This window comes from Saccharomyces cerevisiae, chromosome VI (assembly GCF_000146045.2).
Source record: "Saccharomyces cerevisiae S288C chromosome VI, complete sequence".
NCBI lineage: Eukaryota > Fungi > Ascomycota > Saccharomycetes > Saccharomycetales > Saccharomycetaceae > Saccharomyces > Saccharomyces cerevisiae.
This window is the reverse complement of record NC_001138.5, coordinates 87,281-106,269: the sequence shown is the minus strand read 5'-3', so window position 1 is coordinate 106,269 and position 18,989 is coordinate 87,281. Positions and strand designations below refer to the sequence as shown.

General features: G+C 40.2%; 10 protein-coding genes and 1 non-coding gene across 11 annotated transcripts, besides 2 other annotated features; 7 read left to right on the top strand and 4 right to left on the bottom strand.

Moving 5' to 3' along the window:
- Positions 1–33: 33 nt before the first annotated feature.
- Positions 34–1,569, top strand: MDJ1 (Mdj1p; the record flags this gene model as incomplete). The annotated part of the gene is made up of 1 exon (NM_001179950.1): positions 34–1,569. One exon carries the CDS (start codon positions 34–36, stop codon positions 1,567–1,569), a length of 1,536 nt encoding a protein of 511 aa, NP_116638.1.
- Positions 1,569–1,807: an origin of replication (ARS603.1; Very weak autonomously replicating sequence).
- Positions 1,808–2,287, top strand: GNA1 (glucosamine 6-phosphate N-acetyltransferase; the record flags this gene model as incomplete). The annotated part of the gene is made up of 1 exon (NM_001179949.1): positions 1,808–2,287. The coding sequence occupies one exon, from the start codon at positions 1,808–1,810 to the stop codon at positions 2,285–2,287; it is 480 nt and encodes a 159-aa protein (NP_116637.1).
- A 50-nt stretch (positions 2,288–2,337) lies between these two features.
- On the bottom strand, positions 2,338–2,571 carry SMX2 (mRNA splicing protein SMX2; the record flags this gene model as incomplete). The annotated part of the gene is made up of 1 exon (NM_001180864.1): positions 2,338–2,571. The coding sequence occupies one exon, from the start codon at positions 2,569–2,571 to the stop codon at positions 2,338–2,340; it is 234 nt and encodes a 77-aa protein (NP_116636.1).
- A 571-nt stretch (positions 2,572–3,142) lies between these two features.
- On the top strand, positions 3,143–4,642 carry LPD1 (dihydrolipoyl dehydrogenase; the record flags this gene model as incomplete). Its single annotated transcript, NM_001179948.1, has 1 exon — positions 3,143–4,642. The coding sequence occupies one exon, from the start codon at positions 3,143–3,145 to the stop codon at positions 4,640–4,642; it is 1,500 nt and encodes a 499-aa protein (NP_116635.1).
- A 149-nt stretch (positions 4,643–4,791) lies between these two features.
- SUF9 lies at positions 4,792–4,894 on the bottom strand. Its single transcript has 2 exons — positions 4,859–4,894; positions 4,792–4,827 (listed from the first exon to the last, which is right to left on the bottom strand). It is a non-coding gene; the product is annotated as a tRNA-Pro (tRNA).
- Positions 4,895–5,368: 474 nt separating this feature from the next.
- Positions 5,369–5,689: a long terminal repeat (Ty1 LTR).
- YFL019C (uncharacterized protein) lies at positions 5,665–6,018 on the top strand (the record flags this gene model as incomplete). Its single annotated transcript, NM_001348831.1, has 1 exon — positions 5,665–6,018. One exon carries the CDS (start codon positions 5,665–5,667, stop codon positions 6,016–6,018), a length of 354 nt encoding a protein of 117 aa, NP_001335772.1.
- Positions 6,019–6,670: 652 nt separating this feature from the next.
- PAU5 (seripauperin PAU5) lies at positions 6,671–7,039 on the top strand (the record flags this gene model as incomplete). The annotated part of the gene is made up of 1 exon (NM_001179946.1): positions 6,671–7,039. One exon carries the CDS (start codon positions 6,671–6,673, stop codon positions 7,037–7,039), a length of 369 nt encoding a protein of 122 aa, NP_116633.1.
- A 1,732-nt stretch (positions 7,040–8,771) lies between these two features.
- On the bottom strand, positions 8,772–10,304 carry GAT1 (Gat1p; the record flags this gene model as incomplete). Its single annotated transcript, NM_001179945.1, has 1 exon — positions 8,772–10,304. One exon carries the CDS (start codon positions 10,302–10,304, stop codon positions 8,772–8,774), a length of 1,533 nt encoding a protein of 510 aa, NP_116632.1.
- A 955-nt stretch (positions 10,305–11,259) lies between these two features.
- FRS2 (phenylalanine--tRNA ligase subunit alpha) lies at positions 11,260–12,771 on the top strand (the record flags this gene model as incomplete). The annotated part of the gene is made up of 1 exon (NM_001179944.2): positions 11,260–12,771. One exon carries the CDS (start codon positions 11,260–11,262, stop codon positions 12,769–12,771), a length of 1,512 nt encoding a protein of 503 aa, NP_116631.1.
- Positions 12,772–12,893: 122 nt separating this feature from the next.
- BUD27 (prefoldin-like protein) lies at positions 12,894–15,284 on the bottom strand (the record flags this gene model as incomplete). Its single annotated transcript, NM_001179943.1, has 1 exon — positions 12,894–15,284. One exon carries the CDS (start codon positions 15,282–15,284, stop codon positions 12,894–12,896), a length of 2,391 nt encoding a protein of 796 aa, NP_683715.1.
- Positions 15,285–15,924: 640 nt separating this feature from the next.
- On the top strand, positions 15,925–18,423 carry EPL1 (Epl1p; the record flags this gene model as incomplete). The annotated part of the gene is made up of 1 exon (NM_001179942.1): positions 15,925–18,423. One exon carries the CDS (start codon positions 15,925–15,927, stop codon positions 18,421–18,423), a length of 2,499 nt encoding a protein of 832 aa, NP_116629.1.
- Between the last annotated feature and the right edge of the window lie 566 nt (positions 18,424–18,989).

The following is an 18,989-nucleotide window of genomic DNA, read 5'->3' as shown; positions in this document are numbered from 1 at the left end:
AGTCCTATATCATACTCTAAACATAACATAACAATGGCTTTCCAACAAGGTGTATTGTCAAGGTGTTCCGGTGTCTTTAGACACCATGTGGGACATTCTCGCCATATCAATAATATTCTTTATAGACATGCCATCGCGTTTGCATCCATCGCTCCACGAATACCAAAATCTAGCTTCCATACTTCTGCAATCAGAAACAACGAAGCATTCAAGGACCCGTACGATACTTTAGGCTTGAAGAAATCTGCTACAGGTGCGGAAATCAAAAAAGCATACTACAAACTGGCAAAGAAGTACCACCCGGATATCAACAAGGAACCGGATGCTGAGAAGAAATTCCACGATTTACAGAACGCTTATGAAATTCTGTCAGACGAAACGAAGAGGCAGCAGTACGATCAATTTGGGCCCGCTGCCTTCGGCGGCGGCGGTGCCGCTGGAGGTGCCGGTGGTGGTAGTGGCTCTCCCTTTGGTTCCCAATTTCATGATTTCTCAGGATTCACCAGTGCAGGCGGCTCGCCATTTGGCGGTATCAATTTTGAAGACCTGTTTGGTGCTGCATTTGGTGGTGGTGGCCGCGGTAGCGGTGGCGCAAGCAGGTCGTCATCTATGTTCAGACAATATAGGGGCGACCCAATCGAGATTGTCCATAAAGTGTCTTTCAAGGACGCAGTGTTTGGGTCCAAGAACGTTCAGTTAAGATTCTCTGCGCTGGACCCTTGTAGTACCTGTTCAGGGACGGGAATGAAACCAAACACGCATAAGGTCAGTTGTAGCACTTGTCACGGAACAGGAACCACTGTTCACATTAGGGGCGGATTTCAGATGATGTCGACTTGTCCTACTTGCAACGGTGAAGGTACCATGAAACGGCCTCAGGACAATTGTACCAAGTGCCATGGTGAGGGTGTTCAGGTCAACAGGGCAAAGACAATTACGGTGGACTTGCCACATGGATTACAGGACGGCGACGTGGTCAGGATCCCTGGCCAAGGCTCATACCCTGACATCGCTGTAGAGGCGGACTTGAAAGATTCAGTCAAGTTATCAAGAGGTGATATTTTGGTGAGAATTCGTGTCGACAAGGATCCCAACTTTTCGATAAAGAACAAGTACGATATTTGGTACGACAAGGAGATTCCTATAACCACAGCTGCACTTGGTGGTACTGTCACTATCCCCACTGTGGAGGGACAAAAGATCAGGATAAAGGTCGCTCCAGGGACTCAATACAATCAAGTGATATCCATTCCTAACATGGGTGTTCCTAAAACATCAACCATTCGCGGTGATATGAAAGTCCAGTACAAGATCGTTGTTAAGAAACCGCAATCGCTGGCAGAAAAATGCTTGTGGGAGGCACTGGCAGATGTCACCAACGATGACATGGCCAAGAAAACCATGCAACCGGGCACAGCCGCGGGTACAGCCATTAATGAAGAGATACTGAAGAAACAAAAACAAGAAGAGGAAAAACACGCAAAAAAGGATGACGACAACACTTTGAAGAGACTAGAAAATTTCATTACCAACACATTCAGGAAGATCAAAGGTGACAAAAAAAATTAAACTTCATGCAATTTCTTGTAGATAAGGAAAAATAGAAGCCTTTACGTAAATAGATAACTATAGTTAAATAATTGTGCATAAAAGAACCAACGATTTATACCTTATTTTTTTTTTTTTTTTTTTATTTATTTTTTTTTTTTTTGCGTAATACAAGCGAAGGCATTGTTTACATGCCAAAACCCAAAACTGAGCTCGAGAGAATAGTTGACGAACGGAAGCTGGATATCAACATAAAATAATGAGCTTACCCGATGGATTTTATATAAGGCGAATGGAAGAGGGGGATTTGGAACAGGTCACTGAGACGCTAAAGGTTTTGACCACCGTGGGCACTATTACCCCCGAATCCTTCAGCAAACTCATAAAATACTGGAATGAAGCCACAGTATGGAATGATAACGAAGATAAAAAAATAATGCAATATAACCCCATGGTGATTGTGGACAAGCGCACCGAGACGGTTGCCGCTACGGGGAATATCATCATCGAAAGAAAGATCATTCATGAACTGGGGCTATGTGGCCACATCGAGGACATTGCAGTAAACTCCAAGTATCAGGGCCAAGGTTTGGGCAAGCTCTTGATTGATCAATTGGTAACTATCGGCTTTGACTACGGTTGTTATAAGATTATTTTAGATTGCGATGAGAAAAATGTCAAATTCTATGAAAAATGTGGGTTTAGCAACGCAGGCGTGGAAATGCAAATTAGAAAATAGTATTGCTGTATAGTACATAGAGGTCGACATATATATATATATATATAATTTTATATGGCATCTAGAGCCTCTAGGGATATTATGGAGTTGCCCCTAATGACGGTCTGCAAGCCTAGCTGGTGGTTATTGGCAGGGTCTTCACCATTTATCTCCATTGCATCATCAAGAACGACGTTTAAGAAAATATCGTAGCCTCGCAAAATTCCTGCCACTTTCCTAGATCCATTTATATTCAGCAATATCTTCTTGTCCATATATTTCTTCAGTTCAGGGGTAGAAACCATTGTATCTGTGCGTGTGTTTGCGTAATCCTGTCCTATGCCGGATACTCTATATGCGTTGTACTTTCTTATACATTCATTGCACCTTTAGAGATTTAATTTTTCTTACCACATTGTTTCTATCAGCACAAACGTGAAAGAGCGTAGGCGAGGCTATAGGAAAAAAGGGAAATGAAGAACAGAGGAATACTCGAACAATGCCACTGACAAACGTATGCGTGACTACCACGAATAGTCATGATGCAATGTACCCTCATATATCCCACTAAAAATATATACTTACTAATGGTTTATGCACGTGAATATCACGTGAATCGTTTTTAATGATGACTCGTTTTTAGAATACTTTATCATCTCGAACGGCTGTTCCCTCATTGGCGAGAAGTCTCCGCGGAGCAACTTAATGGAAACTTAGTGTATTATAATGCTAATAAACAATTTGATGATAATTCGTACCCTTTGACTCACCTCGAATATATATAGATATATATATACATATAACGTATATTTATATATATACGGTTTTGTTCGATTGTCTCTGTCGTACCATCAAAGAACATACTAACAGTTCACAATGTTAAGAATCAGATCACTCCTAAATAATAAGCGTGCCTTTTCGTCCACAGTCAGGACATTGACCATTAACAAGTCACATGATGTAGTCATCATCGGTGGTGGCCCTGCTGGTTACGTGGCTGCTATCAAAGCTGCTCAATTGGGATTTAACACTGCATGTGTAGAAAAAAGAGGCAAATTAGGCGGTACCTGTCTTAACGTTGGATGTATCCCCTCCAAAGCACTTCTAAATAATTCTCATTTATTCCACCAAATGCATACGGAAGCGCAAAAGAGAGGTATTGACGTCAACGGTGATATCAAAATTAACGTAGCAAACTTCCAAAAGGCTAAGGATGACGCTGTTAAGCAATTAACTGGAGGTATTGAGCTTCTGTTCAAGAAAAATAAGGTCACCTATTATAAAGGTAATGGTTCATTCGAAGACGAAACGAAGATCAGAGTAACTCCCGTTGATGGGTTGGAAGGCACTGTCAAGGAAGACCACATACTAGATGTTAAGAACATCATAGTCGCCACGGGCTCTGAAGTTACACCCTTCCCCGGTATTGAAATAGATGAGGAAAAAATTGTCTCTTCAACAGGTGCTCTTTCGTTAAAGGAAATTCCCAAAAGATTAACCATCATTGGTGGAGGAATCATCGGATTGGAAATGGGTTCAGTTTACTCTAGATTAGGCTCCAAGGTTACTGTAGTAGAATTTCAACCTCAAATTGGTGCATCTATGGACGGCGAGGTTGCCAAAGCCACCCAAAAGTTCTTGAAAAAGCAAGGTTTGGACTTCAAATTAAGCACCAAAGTTATTTCTGCAAAGAGAAACGACGACAAGAACGTCGTCGAAATTGTTGTAGAAGATACTAAAACGAATAAGCAAGAAAATTTGGAAGCTGAAGTTTTGCTGGTTGCTGTTGGTAGAAGACCTTACATTGCTGGCTTAGGGGCTGAAAAGATTGGATTAGAAGTAGACAAAAGGGGACGCCTAGTCATTGATGACCAATTTAATTCCAAGTTCCCACACATTAAAGTGGTAGGAGATGTTACATTTGGTCCAATGCTGGCTCACAAAGCCGAAGAGGAAGGTATTGCAGCTGTCGAAATGTTGAAAACTGGTCACGGTCATGTCAACTATAACAACATTCCTTCGGTCATGTATTCTCACCCAGAAGTAGCATGGGTTGGTAAAACCGAAGAGCAATTGAAAGAAGCCGGCATTGACTATAAAATTGGTAAGTTCCCCTTTGCGGCCAATTCAAGAGCCAAGACCAACCAAGACACTGAAGGTTTCGTGAAGATTTTGATCGATTCCAAGACCGAGCGTATTTTGGGGGCTCACATTATCGGTCCAAATGCCGGTGAAATGATTGCTGAAGCTGGCTTAGCCTTAGAATATGGCGCTTCCGCAGAAGATGTTGCTAGGGTCTGCCATGCTCATCCTACTTTGTCCGAAGCATTTAAGGAAGCTAACATGGCTGCCTATGATAAAGCTATTCATTGTTGAAAACAGGAAATAATAAACAGTATAGTATATATATTTATGAAGAACCGCTTAGTATTGAGTAAGTAAAAAAAAATTGCACAAGGAATTAATATATGAGGAAACTACTAGTCGATCAGATAAGATATTATGACCAGATATGCAAAAAAAAGGGGGCGAGCTGGGAATTGAACCCAGGGCCTCTCGCATGCTTTGTCTTCCTGTTTATTCAGGAAGTCGCCCAAAGCGAGAATCATACCACTAGACCACACGCCCGAATTATTGTTGCGTTAATAAGAAAAACAGAAATATTTATATAGGAGAGTGATTAAAGGGAATCTTCTATCAACAATATCCATTCAAATTCAGGCGCATAACGTGAGTGAATATAGAATTGAGCCTCCTATTAGTCTTCCCGATTTCATTCGAGAAACATATCAGGATTAACCTGTACATTATGGTGTCTGTATTACTATTTTACATGTTCACGTTTATTTCTTGCTCATATATTCATATGGATGACCACTACGTTTGCTACCATTAAGTCTAATTATTTCAGCAACCAATATTCCATGTAAGTGTATAGCTAGTGGATATTAGACAACGGCTGCCACATGGTTAAGTCTTTTGCTCACCAGGACTACCGGTAAGAATCTGTTCCTTGTAACTCATTGCAAGGAGATTTTAGTTGCTCCCAATTATATTTTTTGAAGCACTAGCAGGGCAATGATTTTTCTTCTCGTAAGTACATGAATTATGAAATACTTTTTGGGATTTCGTTGTTGTCAAAGGCTATAAAATTTAGTATACAAAGTATACCAGAAAGTTTCCTCGAGGATATAGAAATTCACAAAAGGAAATCGATATTTCTATGTAATAATATAATTAAATTTCCTTCCATCTCATATCCTGTCATTAATTATTCCATTACAACATCATTCCCCTGAATTTCAGCTTCCACTACACCTGAGACTATCTCTCAAACGTTACGCCATATTCTCACACCCATATTATAATATAGTAGTAATATGAATACTAATCGGTAGATGATAGTTGAACTTTATTCAAATATCATCGAAGTAAGAAGATATACTACTAAAGACTCCCTTTGCTCTATATTCGAGTCAGGCTCCACCAGTCATTTCGAAATTAACCAGTTACAGGTCAAAAGACTAAACTTACTGCAAAACCAATTTGCTTCTGTTTTCACTTCTTTCCACCCCAAAGATAATACAAAGGGCATACATATCAATTTTTTTTCACCTGTCACTAGGATAACTGACCTTCAATATTCCTTTTTTTATACGAATCAGATACTGTTCGGTACACGATATCTAATTAAAATGATTCAAAACTTTGTAACAGGTAAAGTTTTCACTAGAACCAATCAATCCAAGTGAATTAGGGGAAACCATAGTTGTTGATTTGTAGAAACCTCACATTGTACATTGTTGGTTTGTTGGGCATATCAGAACGAGAGATTTTCCAACATTCAATATACACTAAACCCTATGACGAGTCCCACAGATGGCGTAAGGTTTTTATGATTTCAGCAGGGTACGACGACTAGTACCATATTAACATTTTTTAGTGTTTCTAATTTGGGAAAAGGTCCGTGTTTTTTCTCCTAGCAACCGTTTAGTGCCAAGGGTTAGGCAATTGAACGAGGCCAAGACAATATTGGCTTTGCTTCTATTACTTGGCTAACATTGTGTCTGCAGGTCGAAAGGCACCTTTACTGTAAGGAACATTCTTGCGCTCTAAACATACGAAGATATGGGGAATATGAAGCGTGTTTCTTATACGAAGTGCAGCATCGTTCAAGGAAAATACACCCCCATAGTAATAATGGCTAAGTGGCCAGGAATTAGAATATGTGAGATATGAGTGCAAAATGAGTGACCAGTAATAGCCTGTTTGGGATGTAATTGCTCAAAAAATTTATATAAATACAGCGGTTTGATCAGCTTTGTTTGAGACATTTCTCTGTTCTTTTCCTTCCAGTTAAGCTTATATCTCCACTAAGCAACAACCCAAAAAACAACAAATACAATGGTCAAATTAACTTCAATCGCCGCTGGTGTCGCCGCCATTGCCGCTGGTGCCTCCGCTGCAGCAACCACTACACTATCTCAATCTGACGAAAGAGTTAATTTGGTTGAATTAGGTGTCTATGTTTCCGATATCAGAGCTCATTTGGCTGAATACTACTCCTTCCAAGCTGCCCACCCAACTGAAACTTATCCAGTTGAAATTGCAGAAGCTGTTTTCAACTACGGTGATTTCACCACCATGTTGACTGGTATTCCCGCCGACCAAGTTACCAGAGTTATCACTGGTGTTCCATGGTACTCTAGCAGATTAAAGCCAGCTATCTCTAGCGCTCTATCCGCAGACGGTATCTACACTATTGCAAATTAGAGATAGATTCCCTTAGGGATAAAATGTGATACGAATTAGAGAATAACGAAAAATATACAATTTTTTTTTTTTTTTTTGATATAGAAATAGTTAAAATACATTCAAATGTATACCGATATTATAAGCTTTCTCGATTAGTTTCGGTGCTTTTTTGAAGCCGTAAGTAATATGCAAATTTGTTATGACTTCTTTTCTATTCTTGCAGCAAATGTTGGGATTTAACTTCCAACTGGTGCCGTGCCATTTTTATTATTAACTTTAATAATGTTCTATTGTATTGGGACGGAAAAAGCTTATTTCTTAAATTGGAGCAAGAATCTCGGAGTTCGGTGCCTATCCGAAGGTTCGCCCTGACGAAATACACTAGGCAGGAAAGTTTTCTCACAACAAGAATTAGAAACGATATTAAGCCTGGTTCAGTTTACACATCAGACATACTCGATGAGTTAATACAAAAAAAAAAATTGCAGGTGCTTTATAAAGTAAAATAACATCGTGGAATGCAAGTTATTTTTTAGTCATCCACAATTGCTGCAGTGGTATTATGAGGCAGGATTTTTTTGACACCACAATTATGGTATTTTCGTGAGCAAACCCAACTTTTGGTATATGTCTAGATGCAGAGAGTGCCGTAATCCTTTTTCTCGTCTCCTTTTTCTTAGCACACTACTTTTTGATGTGGAAATATAAGTTATGCAAGAGAAAAAACAGAAGGGCTTTACAAAATTATCCTCCTTCCGATTCTGAAGGTGGGCTCTCTAAAGTATCTAAAATCGTAGGGGAGTACTGCTACTACCATCACTGACATTTGGGGCTTATTCTTTTCTGAAAATTCAAGATTTTTCAGACACGACCAAACAATTAGTACGCACCGACTACTGCAGTTATTTATCTGTCAAGCCACAGAAGTTTCTTCCTTCCTTTTGTGTGGATATTGCGGTACACAGCGGGAAACTCCTTAGTGTTCATAAAGAAATACGATCATATGTAGTATACAACCTGTAATTACTTCTTGTGGAGAGAGATAGTTTTTTTACTTTATTTTGTGACCGGCTGTGATTTCAAACAGTAAGCCAACTTCCAGAGAAATGCCTTGTTATTAAGGAAATACCCATCCGTTGGAGCGCACCGTCGGAAAAGTAGCAAATTGCATCAACATGATGCAAAAAGTCGAAATAACAAGGTCCCGCTTTTACACATCACAAAATGATGCCATTCAGATCCAGATCTTTCTGCCTGATGAAAGAAAATCCTTGCCATTGTCTTGTTTTGACGAGGTATTCCCAGAACACATCATTGTTCGTACTCGCGGCTTCCATTTTATTATTTTTGAAAAATGCTGCCAAATAAAGAAGCAAAAAAAAAAGGATGTTCAGGTCTCGGTTGCTCTTACTGAGCTTCTAGTGACGTCATATAAGACTCAAATAAAGTAATTGCCTAGGATAACTGGTTTAGTTCTCTTTTAAATTTGGGAGGGCCATTCCTGTGTGTGAGCCCTGCGCCTTTCAACTATTCTGTCACCGCCGCAATAGATGTTGGGTCACATGGAAGCATAACGCACACTGAGCTTTTGATAAATGTTGCACTTTTTTTGTTATTTTTTTTTTTTTTTTATGAAATAAATATAGTGTTCTTCTTTTTATTCTATGTATACATAGAGTTTGATTAGTATGTGTATATATATATGAAGCGGACATGGAAAGAAGCGAGTACTTTTTTTTTTTTGGGGGATCTATAAATTCAGATTCAACCAATCCAGGCTCAGATTGCCATTTGGAGTGGTGTTCATGTTTGAGTTTGGATTTGTGTCTCCAGAATGATGATCTATTGCGGAGTCCAAAGGCTTCCAGAAGGCTTCATTGTTGAAGGAGGAGGTTGAGGCGTTGTGAAGGTTCATGTTCATAGTCATATTCATATCAGGCCGAAAGCTGGAGAACGTTTCCGCCTCGATGGGTACGGAACTCGAAAGGTGGTGGCGAGTGTTAGAGCGGAGGTATTGTGGGATGGAAGGTGAGGCAATCTTCGGAATGGGTATGTCCTGAGACTTCAAAGGTGCGACAATGTTCAGTGAGTTCTTCCTCTTGGACGCTGCCACACTTGCTGTATAGTTTTTCTTTTTCCCTGCTGCTCCCGGATTGAGAGACGACGATGGAGGGGGCGTTATATTGTTGTTTATCTTGGTAGACGACCTCTGTCTCTTCTTAATGATGTCAGTCTTCAACGACAGAGGCCTTGTGACGCCGTGGAGCTTGAGGAAGAGGCCGCAAGCATTGCACAGGGGAAGACCCTTGGGGTCCTTCCTCCACAGCGGAGTGGTGGAGGTTGTGCAGTTGGAGCATTTTATATCCGGATTGGATGAGGTGTTCGAAGGCGGAGTAGCCGAAGATTGCACAGAAGTGGAAGACTTGATCTTCTTCAAAGCAGGTTTCTTCTTCCTCACGGAGGAATTTCTTCGCGAGCCAGGCTTCACTATAGATGGGGAGGGGTTTCTTCTCAGTAAAGGACTATTGGTGTTTGTACTTGCACTTGTGTTTGTGTTTGTGTTTGCGTTTGTATTATTGGCGATGCTGGGACTGTTATTATTATGACTACTATTATGACTATGATTATTATTAATGCTATTATTATTTAAAAATGGTAAGTTATTGGTGAAAATAAAGTGGTCATCGAAGGAGGACGAGCAGGAAGTGTCCAGAAAATTAGGGAAACCAGAAGCATTATGTGAAGCACGCTGGGAAGCGCTGTCCATGTCGTTGAGCAGGTCTGAGTGCACAATGGAGTGCGTCTCCACGTCATCATCATCGTCATCGTCGTCAAACACATTTTCAAAAACAGAAGATCCGTTGAGGTTCATGTCTGAAAGGAAGAATTGCTGGTTATCAGTATCGGTGTCATCGAGGTCGTTGTTGCCTGGGCCAGCGGCGTTCACGCCGCTGGCAAAGGGCGAGGCGGAGAAGTCCATAATAGAGTTAGAATGTTGCATTATGCGGTTAATTCGATGGAAAGACGTGCGGTTATGCAAACGCCAAGAAAGGTTCAAAATACGGTTAGAATCGGGCAATATTTTCTGGGCGCTCGAGTACAGGTCCCAGATTTCTTTGTTTAAATTCAAGTCCGGGTCGAGGTTCGGGACTCTGTTCGTGCTCATAGTTATGTTCACTACCGTGCACCGTGTACAATGTATATATATATCTATATATATATATGCACATGCGATGAACAGAACAGGGGAAGGGCGGAAAAGCAAAGGAAAGAAAACGTGCATGCTAATACCGGGGCCGGGAGTGGCACACACCTATATATATGTGGCTGGGCCGGGCACCGCAAGTGTGCGACTCATAGTGCTGTTATTATTGTTGCTCTGTATTGTGGTGGCTGTTAATACCAGCGGTAGCTGCACCGGCACTAACACTATGCTGCGCTGCTTCACATCGTTCTGCTATGTGTCGGCCTGTGGTCGGACGCAATGATTTGTTATCTTATCTTATCTTATCTTCTCCCTTATCAGCCCGTTGTTCCTGCTTTGTTGACGTTGGGCACTGGGTGCAAGCACACCTGTTATCGGCCGGACCAATCAGTCATGCACCCACACACCGGACTGCGTATAGAAGATCCGGGTTGCTGGTTGAAGTTGGATTACCGCGAAATGAGAGCTAGCAGACGGGAAAAGGAGGTATTACGTTGTGCAGAGACAGGGTTGTGTGAGGACACCGTAATACTGATGGATGCATCTATAATGAAATAGGGTAGGTTTTTCAAAAAAAAAAAAATATTTTTGCACCACGTAGAACTCAGAAGTATTGGGCAAGCTAGGTTTTGATTATGGCGCCAAGTACGTCTTCGCCGGCTAAAATCGGAAAGCGGGACCGGTCGCATTTGGCCATAAGTTAGGTGACCCGGCTTTGGTATCGTTTTATCAGGGGTTTACCCGGTCGACCATATTGAATCAAACAAAGAAAAGAGGCAGGAAAAACAGAAAAAAAAAATTTTTCTGTTTTTCTCTACCTCTTTTCTTTTCAGTAAACTTTGTTCCTCTCTACGTGAAAAATGCTTGAAAAATTAATAAAACGCATTGCTGTAATCTTGAACGTACGCAGTACTTGTGGTTAATGCACATGTAAAGTTGTGAATACATTTCCATATATATACATATATATATATATCTTACGTATATATACATTAAAGGCACCCCCCTCCCTCTCTCACCCCCTAACGTAAAGATGTCTGACTTCCAATTAGAAATTCTAAAAAAACTAGATGAATTGGATGAGATCAAGTCCACACTGGCAACTTTCCCTCAGCACGGCTCTCAAGATGTTCTTTCCGCTTTGAACTCTTTGAAAGCCCACAACAAGTTAGAGTTTTCCAAGGTCGACACGGTTACGTATGACTTGACCAAAGAAGGTGCTCAAATTTTGAATGAAGGTTCGTACGAAATTAAACTAGTCAAGCTCATCCAAGAGTTGGGTCAACTTCAAATCAAAGATGTGATGTCCAAACTGGGTCCTCAAGTTGGTAAGGTCGGTCAGGCTAGAGCTTTCAAGAACGGCTGGATCGCCAAAAACGCCTCAAACGAGCTTGAACTCTCCGCAAAATTGCAAAATACCGATTTAAATGAGCTTACTGATGAAACGCAATCTATTCTAGCGCAAATCAAGAACAACTCGCATCTGGATAGCATTGACGCCAAGATTTTGAACGACTTGAAGAAAAGAAAGTTAATTGCTCAAGGTAAAATCACAGATTTCAACGTTACCAAAGGGCCAGAGTTCTCGACCGACCTCACCAAATTGGAAACCGATCTTACCTCCGACATGGTCTCCACCAATGCATACAAGGACTTGAAGTTCAAGCCTTACAATTTCAATTCTCAAGGTGTGCAAATATCTTCAGGTGCTCTTCACCCCTTAAACAAAGTCAGAGAGGAATTTAGACAAATTTTCTTTTCCATGGGATTCACAGAGATGCCCTCGAACCAATACGTCGAGACAGGTTTCTGGAACTTCGATGCCCTTTACGTCCCACAACAGCATCCTGCTCGTGACCTGCAAGACACTTTCTACATCAAGGACCCACTAACCGCTGACTTGCCCGATGACAAGACATACATGGACAATATCAAAGCCGTTCACGAACAGGGGAGATTCGGGTCCATCGGTTATCGTTACAACTGGAAGCCAGAAGAATGTCAAAAATTGGTCTTGAGAACTCACTCCACAGCCATCTCTGCCAGAATGCTGCACGATTTGGCCAAAGATCCAAAGCCCACCAGATTGTTTTCTATCGACCGTGTTTTCCGTAACGAAGCAGTTGACGCCACCCATTTGGCCGAATTCCACCAGGTGGAAGGTGTTCTTGCCGACTACAACATTACTCTGGGTGACCTGATCAAGTTCATGGAAGAGTTTTTCGAAAGAATGGGTGTCACCGGTTTGAGATTCAAGCCTACCTACAATCCTTACACCGAGCCATCAATGGAAATCTTTTCTTGGCACGAAGGTTTGCAAAAATGGGTCGAAATCGGTAACTCTGGTATGTTCAGACCAGAAATGCTCGAGTCCATGGGTCTACCAAAGGATCTAAGAGTCCTTGGTTGGGGGTTATCCTTGGAAAGACCTACCATGATCAAATATAAGGTTCAAAACATCAGAGAACTGTTAGGTCATAAAGTCTCTTTGGACTTTATCGAAACCAATCCTGCTGCTAGATTGGACGAAGACTTGTACGAATAAGCTCAGCAGTTCCTCTAGTTTTATATCGTCTGTCCCCAATTTTGTAGTAGTTATTGTACACAAAACAAATATATACGTATATGTTAATATAGATTCTGATTTACTTTCTGTCTCCATATGGGTTATGGTTTACTGTCCATATGGAGCCGTTGAGAGCGGAAACGACTTGTCTTGACCGGGTTCCCGAACTTATCAATAGGCTCCAATTCGCCTTCAGTGTGTGCGGCGGGTGATGATGATTGCCATTTCGACGCGGTAGCTTCTTTCAACCGTCTGTACTCTATAGCAACCTCTTCCTGTAGCCGGCCCGGATGTAGTGCTACTTCGTCCTCGTCATTTGTGTAACTTTCAGGAAATTCATGCTCAATGATATCATTCATAACATTGCCATCATTTTCCTCCTCCTCCATCGTCACTGGCTTGTTTTCTAGTTGAAAGTCTCGAATTTCGTCACGCAGCAACTCCACCTGCTTATTGTATTCTTTGAAATCCTCGAGCTTTTCCACTATGGTTCCTGGATCTTCCTCTAAATCGTCGTCATATAACCCCAATGAATATGCCTTGACCATATCATCCAAGTTTCCACCTAGGGCGTGATAATCGACATTTGTAATTCTAACCGGCTCACTCCCTACTGTGGCGCCCGTCTTAGCCATCGACCTAGACACCTCTTGGATTTTTGAAGGAAATTTATCTTGCTCATCAGTGTTATTTTTACTTTTGTTGGACAAAAGTTTCTTATTACCATCGTCATCATCATCATAATCGTCATCACTTATATTTTCGAGAATTTTGGGATCAAATTTTTTTTTCATTGATTTCGATGATCTTGGTTTTTGCAGTGATTTTAGCTTTTTCTTTTTAAAAGGAGTCTCAAACTCGCTCTTGCTGTTAATTTCCGGTTCTTTTTCCACTATATCGTTGATAGTAGGTTCTTTTTCTATAATATCCCCCACAACAGGCTTCCTTTCCACTATATCGTTGACAGCAGGCTCCCTTTCCACTATATCGGTGACAGCAGGCTCTTTTTCTATAACATCCCCCACAACAGGTTCTTTTTCTATAACATCCCCCACAACAGGTTCTTTTTCTATAATATCCCCCACAACAGGCTCTTTTTCCACTACCTCGTTCTCCACTGACCTTGTCGTTTCCTGTTTGAAAGTTGATAACGTATTTTCTTTTTTAGAAGCTCTATCCTTCCGGAATCTGGACACCCTAGTTCTTCTATTCGACCTGCTTGCTTCCCCTTCAAGTCTCTCTTGATTTATCAGTTCCTCTTTATATTTTTCATGCACTTCATCGGCCTCTTGGACACCCAACATCTTAGCAAATAAATCACCATCAAACTCATCCGATGTCATTTTATTAGCGATACCTGTGCTTTCCTGGGTTTCATACATGGGCACCGCAAAGGATTGCATCTGCCTCTTGTTCTCTTCTTTCAAGTTTTCGACTTCGTGAATTTCTAGAGAAGATGCAAACCCGACTTGTTTCTTTTTCTGCTTTTTGTCTGAATTCTCAGCAAAAGAAGACTTTTTCAAAATAGGTTTTAATGATTTATTAACGTCACCTTCTTCCCTCTCATGATCTTGGGATTGCTTTTGTGCGCGTAGGCGTTGAATTTGTTGTAAAAATGAGGACTGCGCTTCAAAGCCAGGTATAATAGAATGATTTAGATACTCTTCTTCATCTTCGTCCTCGTCATCCTCTTCATAGTTATCATTGACTTTGAAATTGGAGTTTTCGAACGCATCATAATCATAATTTATTTCATCAGTTTCAATATAGCCGTCCTCCAATTCATCTTGTTGGTCCATCTGTTGGACCAAGTCGGCAAATGTATACACGTTTTCTGTATCTACTTTAGATGGCTGCACTTTTTTCTTTACTTCATCGTTCCTTTTCAATAACTTTCCTTTCAAGTTTTCTTCGAATGACTTTGATTTCTTCTCCTTTGCTAATCCTTTCTCCTTTGGACCGACTGCAGGTGTCTGTTCTTTTTTGGAATTCGATTGTGATGGTTGCTTTGTTGTAGGGGTAACGGAACTACTTATGACATTTCCCTCGTCATCTAGTTCTTCTCTAATCTCCATAGAGGGCAGAAAATCTTCGTCGTTGTTCGCTTCGTCTTCTTCAATTCCATTTCCGTCCTCCATGTGATTCAAGTTGTCTAAGGTCTTTTTAGCCTCTTCGATCTTCAGGTTAAATTGCTCAATGGCGTCCTCCATTAGTTTTAATTTATCATCAACAAACGTGATGGCCTCCTCTTTGGTCTTTTCAACGTAATACTCATAGCCTAGACTTAGATATATCTTACTCGTAGAAATTATGATATCACCAAACACCATCCCTTGGCCTTCGCCTTCTTCTTCGCCATCATCATTGTCATTGATAAATCTAACCAGTCGGCTTCTGATATCTATATAGTGCTCTCTTTGTTCCGAAAGAAAGTTTCTCTTATCTTGCAGATTTTTCAACGTACTTTCTACGCTGGCCGCTAACAAATCCATGGCTATTACAGTCTGAGGATACCTGTTTACTATAAAATTCTACAGAATATTCATACAACACTCTCTGTTAAAACCTTTAAGAGCAGCTCATCGCCTATCCTCCAAGGATAAATTTCAAAACACCCAAACATTAGGGTTACCCGTATATCGCTACTTCTTCCCATACTCGCTCACCATAGTTAGCACCCCATACCGCAGGAGTAAGCGAGAAACAAAGGGATAGAGGAAAAAAATTTTCTCCGTCGGCCGCGGGTGGCAAAAGCACGATCCGACCACAAAATTGTACTATTACATATCACATGGTATAGCATACAAGCAATACCTGTGAGAGGTTACTACACAAAAGCAAAAAAGTTTGCAAAAATCAGCCAAAACTGTGCTCGTATTCTGGTGGTCATTAGACACTCGCAATATTATTACACCACATCGCGTTCCTCTGAGCTGCTATAATAAAATAAACGCTATCTATTTTTGACTCCTCTTTTTGCCACCCTCGCCTTCCTTTTGTCCATATTCTCACATTGTACGGCAACTGCGGACTTCAGGTCAACATAAATAAAAATTGCACACGATAGGGTAACATTATAGTCACGTGCTTATAAAAACATTGTAATAACATTAGCAAATAACGATAATAACGATGCCGACACCTTCAAACGCTATAGAGATCAATGACGGTTCGCATAAATCTGGTAGAAGCACTAGGCGGTCTGGATCTAGGAGTGCGCACGATGACGGTCTAGATTCATTCTCAAAAGGCGATTCAGGTGCTGGAGCCAGTGCTGGTAGCAGTAATAGTCGATTTAGACATCGAAAAATATCTGTGAAGCAACATCTTAAGATATATCTGCCTAACGATCTGAAACACCTGGATAAAGATGAATTGCAACAGAGAGAGGTGGTTGAGATCGAAACTGGTGTAGAAAAAAATGAAGAAAAGGAGGTCCATTTGCATCGAATATTACAAATGGGTTCTGGTCATACAAAGCACAAAGACTATATTCCGACCCCGGATGCTTCTATGACTTGGAATGAATATGATAAGTTTTATACGGGCAGTTTCCAGGAGACCACCAGCTACATCAAATTTTCTGCCACTGTGGAGGATTGCTGTGGTACCAACTACAATATGGATGAAAGAGATGAGACCTTTTTAAATGAACAAGTCAACAAAGGTTCATCAGACATTTTAACTGAAGACGAATTTGAAATACTTTGTTCCAGTTTTGAACATGCTATTCACGAGCGTCAACCATTCTTGAGTATGGATCCGGAAAGTATACTTTCTTTTGAAGAATTGAAGCCCACATTAATAAAATCAGATATGGCTGATTTCAATCTAAGAAACCAGCTGAATCATGAAATAAATTCTCATAAAACACATTTTATCACACAATTCGACCCCGTATCTCAAATGAATACGAGACCTTTAATTCAGCTGATAGAGAAGTTCGGCTCTAAAATTTATGATTATTGGAGAGAAAGAAAAATTGAAGTTAACGGGTACGAAATTTTTCCGCAGCTGAAATTTGAAAGGCCGGGTGAAAAAGAAGAGATTGATCCCTACGTCTGTTTCAGAAGAAGAGAAGTGAGACATCCGCGGAAAACAAGACGTATAGATATCTTAAACAGTCAGCGTTTAAGGGCGTTGCATCAAGAATTGAAAAACGCGAAGGACTTGGCCCTGCTTGTTGCTAAACGTGAGAACGTTTCCCTAAATTGGATTAATGATGAATTAAAAATATTCGATCAAAGGGTAAAAATTAAGAATTTGAAAAGATCTTTGAACATTAGTGGAGAAGACGATGACTTGATTAACCACAAGAGAAAACGCCCCACGATTGTTACGGTCGAACAAAGGGAAGCTGAACTAAGGAAAGCTGAACTTAAGAGAGCAGCTGCTGCAGCAGCGGCAGCGAAGGCAAAGAACAATAAAAGGAATAACCAACTTGAAGACAAATCTTCTAGGCTCACCAAGCAGCAACAGCAGCAACTGTTACAGCAACAACAACAACAACAGCAAAATGCCCTTAAGACTGAAAACGGAAAGCAACTCGCGAATGCATCCTCTTCTTCAACATCACAGCCAATTACGTCTCATGTTTATGTCAAACTACCATCTTCCAAAATTCCTGACATTGTATTGGAAGACGTGGATGCTCTATTGAACAGCAAAGAAAAAAATGCAAGAAAGTTCGTTCAGGAAAAGATGGAGAAACGGAAAATTGAAGACGCAGATGTCTTTTTCAACTTAACGGACGATCCCTTTAATCCTGTATTTGACATGTCGTTGCCTAAAAATTTTTCGACTAGTAATGTTCCCTTTGCATCTATCGCGTCATCCAAGTTTCAGATAGATAGATCTTTTTATTCTTCACATTTACCAGAATACTTGAAGGGGATATCTGATGACATCAGAATATATGATTCAAATGGCCGTTCGAGAAACAAAGATAATTACAACTTGGATACCAAAAGAATCAAAAAAACTGAACTGTACGACCCATTCCAAGAAAATTTGGAAATTCATTCGAGAGAGTATCCAATAAAATTCAGGAAGAGAGTTGGTAGATCTAATATTAAGTATGTTGATCGTATGCCAAATTTTACAACATCGTCGACCAAGTCTGCATGTTCTTTAATGGATTTTGTAGATTTCGATTCAATCGAAAAAGAACAATATTCAAGAGAAGGTAGTAACGATACTGACTCGATTAATGTTTACGATTCCAAATACGACGAATTTGTCAGACTTTACGACAAGTGGAAGTATGATTCTCCACAAAATGAATATGGGATCAAGTTTTCAGATGAACCGGCAAGACTTAACCAGATTTCAAATGATACTCAGGTGATTAGATTCGGAACAATGTTGGGTACGAAGTCCTACGAACAATTAAGGGAAGCCACCATAAAGTATCGTAGGGACTATATCACCAGACTGAAACAAAAGCATATACAACATTTACAACAGCAACAACAACAGCAGCAGCAGCAACAGCAGCAAGCACAACAACAAAAGCAGAAATCACAGAACAATAATTCAAATTCTTCGAACTCCCTAAAAAAATTAAATGATTCGTTAATCAATTCAGAAGCGAAACAGAACTCTTCTATAACCCAGAAAAATTCATCATGAGCAGCACAACTTTGTACCTCTCGAACATCTTTCTACGCATTGGCATTTAACAAACCTGACATTCAAAGTTTACTACGAAAGTCGAGGCAACATTACTGAAGATTCAAATCACCGAAATGAACACCGATAACGCAATAATAATGAAAAAAAACAAAAAACAAAAAAAGATAACTACAATAAATTTCAAAAGAAAAATAGCAAGTATCATCCGGCTGTAATATTATCACCTTCACAAGACTACATATTTTTAACGTTTTTTTTAATTTCCATTTCACACGGTTGTGACCTTTTGATTTTTCGCATGATTTCATCCCAAATGCTTGATGTATTTAAGTTAGATTCATACTCTTATATAGACAATTGCATAACTCACTAGGTACCCTCAAATAAATGCATTTCTTCTTATTATCCATTTTTTTTTCCTGTATGGCGCGAATTTTGAAAAAGGTCTAAATATACCAACCAAGTCATAACAAGAAAAAGTAAAAATGAGTCTCAACACATTCCTTGCAGTTCCATCTGATAGTAAATTCACACTCGAAATACTCCCTCTACTTTAAAGCATT